A 6,527-nucleotide genomic window follows, 5' to 3' on the forward strand; every position below is an offset into this window, starting at 1 on the left:
TTATGAGCATGACCATGATAGATGCCGAATCTGTTATGTTAATCAAAGAGGTTGTCGCCAGGTGCGCAAAGATGTTCAAGAAATGCTGGATGAAGGAGTTATTGAGATCCTTCAAAACAGAAATGTTGACGAAGATGCTGATGAGGTCAACGTAATTTCTCCAGTATTCCGGATCCCCGAGCCTGTTATCATCAAGTATGATGGCAACAAGCAGAAGGTTTCTCCCGCATTAACCATTAAGCCAGCCGGCCCAGTACCATACTCTTCTGAGAAGGCGGTCCCCTATCGCTACAATGTTGTAGCAGTGGAAAATGGGAAAAAGGTGTCCTTGCCATCCTCATTTGTTGTTAACATTGTTGATGTTAGCGGTTTGACCCGTAGCGGTCATGTATTCTCAGCACCGTCAAAGCCTCAAGCTAATGCTGATTTTGTTGAGCGCCCGATTGGGAATGCTATGAGCACTCCGAATCCGGCACTTGTTGTTAAGCCCTCCTCTACATTGAGAACACCTACTTCTGTTGGCCCGAGCGGCAATATGAAAGAAGACTGTGATGAGATGCTGAAGCTCATCAAAAGGAGCGAGTACAACGTTGTAGACCAGCTTCTACAAACGCCATCCAAAATATCTGTGTTATCATTGCTTTTGAATTCGGAACCACACCGAGAGGCTCTACAGAAGGTGTTGGATGTGGCATATGTGGATCACGATGTCACAAAAGAAAAATTTGATAGCATTGTTGCAAACATTACTGCTTGTAACAACTTGAGTTTTTGTGACTCTGATCTCCCCAAAGAGGGAAGAGACCACAACTTGGCATTGCATATATCTATGGGTTGCAAGGAAGATACCATGTCCAATGTGCTGGTGGACACTGGGTCATCATTGAATGTATTGCCAAAAACCACTCTTACGAAGCTGTCATATCAAGGGCCTCCCATGAGGCAGAGTGGAGTAGTTGTGAAGGCTTTCGATGGGTCTCGCAAAACTGTGATTGGTGAGGTTGATCTCCCAGTCAAAATCGGACCAAGTGATTTCCAGATTACCTTCCAGGTTATGGACATTCACCCATCGTATAACTGTCTCCTAGGCAGACCATGGATTCACGAGGCAGGCGCCGTGACATCCACCATACACTAGAAATTGAAATTTGTGAAGAATAAGAAGCTGGTGGTGGTAGGGGGAGAAAAGGCTCTCCTGGTTAGCCATTTGTCTTCCTTCTCATATATAGATGCTGAGGATGAAGTTGGAACTCTTTTCCAAGCTTTATCCATTGCTGAACCTATTGAGAAAAGAACTCCTTCATTTGCTTCCTACAAAGATGCAAAGTTGGCCATTGAGCGTGGTGCAACCGCTGGATTAGGGAAAATGATTGAGCTAGAAGACAACAAGTCCCGAGCTGGCATAGGTTATTCATCTGGGGTTTCTAATACACAAGGGATGTTCAAGAGTGGAGGTTTCATCCACACCAGTCAAGACAAGGAGGCCGCTGCCATCTTGGAAGAGGACGAAGAGGATTCTAGCAACTTCGTCATCCCTGGGGGGATCTGCAATAATTGGGTCGCTGTGGATATTCCAACAGTTATCCATAAGTCAAAGTAATGATCATTGTGTTTAAAAACCCTTCTCCCATGCCAAAAGGAGGAGTGAGGACATTGTTGGCGCATAAATACATTGATATTTTCATTCAATAGATTCATGTTAAATGTTTGTTTTTCCAATTATTTTCCCTTTTCGCTTTTTTTGCATGAAATTGGTGATCACATAAAACCCCTAAAAATAGAATAAAAATCAATCTTTTCATCTGCATAATGATTTGCCTTGTTTGAATTCTAAAGCTCTTTATATCCAAAATCATTATGCAGGTTGATCAAACTCATTGAACATAATGACCCAACACCATCTCCCAACTTTGAATTCCCTGTATTTGAAGCGAAAGAAGATGATGTGGAAGAGATTCCTGACGAGATTACCCGTCTACTTGAGCATGAAGAGAAGATCATTCAGCCACATCTTGAGAATTTGGAAACAGTCAACTTGGGGTCTGAGGATTGTGTGCGAGAAGTGAAGATTGGGGCACTCTTGGAAGAATCTATTAAGAAGGGGTTGATTAAATTGCTACGAGAATATGTTGATGTCTTTGCCTGGTCATATGAAGACATGTCTGGTCTAGATACAGATATTGTGCAACATTTCCTACCTTTGAAACCTGAGTGCGTATTTGTGAAGCAGAAGCTCAGAAGAACTCATCCTGATATGGCAGTGAAGATCAAAGAGGAAGTTCATAAGCAAATTGATGCGGGGTTTCTGGTGACTTCTACATATCCTCAATGGGTGGCCAATATTGTGTCCGTGCCTAAGAAAGACGGAAAAGTCCGGATGTGTGTGGACTATAGAGACTTGAATAAAGCTAGTCCGAAAGATGATTTTCCTCTACCACATATTAATATGTTGGTAGACAATACAGCTAAATTCAATGTCTTCTCATTTATGGATGGATTTTCCGGATATAATCAGATTAAGATGGCACCTGAGGATATGGAGAAGACAATATTCATCACACCTTGGGGAACATTCTATTATCGAGTGATGCCCTTCGGTTTGAAGAACGCCGGAGCCACGTATCAACGAGCTATGACCACCTTGTTCCATGATATGATGCACAAGGAGATCGAGGTATATGTTGACGATATGATCGCTAAGTCAAGAACGGAAGTTGAACATGTAGAGCACTTGTTGAAGCTTTTTCAGCATTTGAGAAAGTATAAGCTCCGTCTAAATCCCAACAAGTGTACATTTGGAGTCCGTTCCGGCAAGTTATTGGGCTTTATCGTCAGTGAAAGAGGTATTGAGGTTGATCCTGCAAAGGTCAAAGCAATACAAGAGATGCATGCGCCCAGAACTGAGAAGCAAGTCCGAGGATTTCTTGGCCGCTTGAATTATATTTCCAGATTCATATCCCACATGACTGCCACATGTGTGCCGATATTCAAGCTCCTCCGGAAAGATCAGTCCCATGATTGGACCGAGGATTGCCAGAAAGCTTTCGACAGTATTAAAGAGTATTTGTCTAAGCCTCCGATCCTGTCTCCGCCCGTGGAAGGAAGACCATTGATTATGTATCTGACTGTTCTTCAAGACTCAATGGGTTGTGTCCTTGGTCAGCAAGACGAATCAGGGAAGAAAGAATATGCTATTTACTACTTGAGCAAGAAGTTCACCGATTGTGAGTCTCGATATTCAATGCTTGAGAAAACATGTTGTGCTTTGGCCTAGGCTGCTAAGCGCCTACGCCAGTATATGTTAAATCATACGACGTGGTTGACATCCAGAATGGATCCAATCAAGTATATCTTCGAGAAACCTGCTTTAACAGGGAGGATTGCCCGTTGGCAGATGTTGTTATCTGAGTATGATATTGAGTATCGAGCTCAGAAGGTTATTAAAGGTAGTATCTTGGCTGATCACTTGGCACATCATCCGATTGAGGATTATCAGTCAGTTCAATATGACTTCCCAGAAGAGGAGATTCTGTATTTGAAAATGAAAGATTGCGATGAGCCTACGCTCGATGAAGGGCCAAAGCCTGGTTCCATATGGAGTATGGTGTTTGATGGCGCTGTAAATCAATATGGAAATGGTATTGGGGCAGTGATTATTACTCCTCAGGGCACACACATTCCTTTTACAGCAAGGCTAACTTTCAAATGCACAAATAATATGGCTGAATATGAGGCCTGCATTATGGGATTGGAGGAGTGCATTGATCTTAGGATCAAGCATGGTAGTTGTATGACTTTGAATGAGAAAGCTACATTAACAATATTCTTATTTTTATTTTTATTTTCTTAATTAATATAAAAAAAAATTATATAAGATTTTTCCCTTACTACATAATCAACATAGCTCGTCATATAAATTTCACCTTAATCCTAAATAAATCTTTTTATTTCACTTAAACACCAACATCATAAAAATAATAATTATATCATATTCTTTGGTTAAACGAATATAATTATTAGGGTGTTACAACTCTCCCCCACTTAAAGAATTTTCGTCCTCGAAAATTACCTGAAGAAAATAGCTCCGGGTAAGACTCCTTCATTTTGTCCTCGAGTTCCCATGTAATGTTGCCCCTGGCAGGTCCACCCCATGTCACTTTCACTAAGGCAATCTCTTTGCCCCTCAAGTTCTTCACCTTTCGATCTTCTATCTTCAAGGGTAATACTTCAACAGTCAAATTGTCCCTCACTTGTACTTCATCCATTTGAATCACATGTGACAGATCAGGAATATACCTTGGAAGTTGGGACACATGGAATACACTATGTAGGTTTGAAAGTGACGGCGGTAAAGCAACTTGATAGGCTACTTCTCCTACTCTCTTAATAATTTGATAAGGTCCAATGAAACATGGCATAAGTTTCTTAGATTTTAGGGCACGTCTGACCCCCGTCGTTGGAGTAACTCTTAGAAATATGTGGTCTCCTTCTTGAAATTCTATTGGCTTCCGTCTTTTGTCATGATAACTCTTCTGCCTACTTTGAGATGCTTTCATTTTCTCTTGGATCGTCCTAACCTTCTCAGTGGTTTGTTGGACAATCTCCGGTCCAAGCACCACACTTTCACCGGACTCATACCAACACAAGGGTGTTCGGCATCTTCTACCATACAATGCTTCGAAAGGCGCCATTCCAATACTAGAATGGAAGCTGTTATTATAGGTGAATTCAATCAACGGCAGATAAGATTCCCAACTTCCTCCCTGTTCTAGGACCCAAGCCCTCAACAGGTCCTCCAAGGATTAGATTGTCCTCTCGGTTTGCCCATCGGTCTGCGGATGATAAGCAAAACTCAGCCTCAATTTTGTTCCTAATGCACCTTGTAAACTCTCCCAAAATCTTGAGGTGAACCTTGGATCTCTATCTGAAACAATACTCGAGGGAACGCCATGTAACTTAACAATCTGCTCAACATAAATCTCAGCTAGTCTTTGTAACGGATAATTGATTCTTATAGGCAAGAAATGAGCTGACTTAGTCAATCTATCCACAATTACCCAAATGGAATCATTCCCTTTTGCGGTATTTGGTAGTCCAACTACAAAATCCATAGAAATGTTGTCCCACTTCCATTCTGGAATGCTTAACGGTTGCATCAAACCTGATGGATTCTGGTGCTCTATTTTCGACTTCTGGCATACTAAACAAGTGTACACAAACTCAGCTATTTCTTTCTTCATACCTTCCCACCAAAACATCTTCTTAAGGTCTTGGTACATTTTAGTGGCTCCCGGATGTATGCTCAACCCACTCTGGTGTCCCTCCTCTAAAATACTCTGCTTTAACTCTGGCACATCTGGTACACAAACTCTATCCCTAAACCTAATGATTCCACGCTCATCAATTCTAAAGTCCACTTCCTTCCCTTGGTTGATCAACGTCAAGCGATCTACAAGTTTTAAATCTGTTTTATGTCCCTCTCTTATCTCTTCTAGCACATGATTCGTCAGTTTCAGCATTCCCAACTTTACATTACATATATATAGAGAGATGGAGTGAAGCCTTTAGTTCATAGTAAAAACGTGTTTATCATATGAATCCGTTCTTATTTATTCAACATTCAAACAATAGAAATTGGTGTGAATGAAGGTAGCTGTATGACTTTGAATGAGAAAGCTACATTAACAATATTCTTATTATTATTTTTATTTTCTTAATTAATATAAAAAAAATTATATAAGATTTTTGCCTTACCACATAATCAACATAGCTCGTCATATAAATTTCACCTTAATCCTAAATAAATCTTTTTATTTCACTCAAACACCAACATCATAAAAATAATAATTATATCATCTTCTTTGGTTAAACGAATATAATTATTGGTGTGTTACAACTCTCCCCCACTTAAAGAATTTTCGTCCTTGAAAATTACCTGAAGAAAATAGCTCCGGATAAGACTCCTTCATTTTGTCCTCGAGTTCCCATGTAATGTTGCCCCCGGCAGGTCCACCCCATGTCACTTTCACTAAGGCAATCTCTTTGCCCCTCAAGTTCTTCACCTTTCGATCTTTATTATTATTTTTATTTTCTTAATTAATATAAAATAAATTATATAATATTTTTCCCTTACCACATAATCAACAGAGCTCGTCATATAAATTTCACCTTAATCCTAAATAAATCTTTTTATTTCACTCAAACACCAACATCATAAAAATAATAATTATATCATCTTCTTTGGTTAAACGAATATAATTATTGGGGTGTTACAACTCTCCCCCACGTAAAGAATTTTCGTCCTTGAAAATTACCTGAAGAAAATAGCTCCGGGTAAGACTCCTTCATTTTTTCCTCGAGTTCCCATGTAATGTTGCCCCCGACAGGTCCACCCCATGTCACTTTCACTAAGGCAATCTCTTTGCCCCTCAAGTTCTTCACCTTTCGATCTTCTATCTTCAAGGGTAATACTTCAACGGTCAAATTGTCCCTCACTTGTACTTCATCCATTTGAATCACATGTGACA

General features: G+C 40.2%; 1 protein-coding gene across 1 annotated transcript; it reads right to left on the reverse strand.

Moving 5' to 3' along the window:
- Positions 1-3,944: 3,944 nt before the first annotated feature.
- Positions 3,945-4,691, reverse strand: LOC127093371 (uncharacterized). Its single transcript, XM_051032297.1, has 2 exons — positions 4,070-4,691; positions 3,945-3,952 (listed from the first exon to the last, which is right to left on the reverse strand). Exons 1-2 carry the CDS (start codon positions 4,689-4,691, stop codon positions 3,945-3,947), a joined length of 630 nt encoding a protein of 209 aa, XP_050888254.1.
- Between the last annotated feature and the right edge of the window lie 1,836 nt (positions 4,692-6,527).

This window comes from Lathyrus oleraceus, chromosome 1 (genome assembly GCF_024323335.1).
Source record: "Lathyrus oleraceus cultivar Zhongwan6 chromosome 1, CAAS_Psat_ZW6_1.0, whole genome shotgun sequence".
NCBI lineage: Eukaryota > Viridiplantae > Streptophyta > Magnoliopsida > Fabales > Fabaceae > Lathyrus > Lathyrus oleraceus.

Bases quoted from the DNA above. Each gene is read 5' to 3' on its own strand.
- LOC127093371 (XM_051032297.1), bottom strand. From the start codon at position 4,691: ATGGCGCCTTTCGAAGCATTGTATGGTAGAAGATGCCGAACACCCTTG.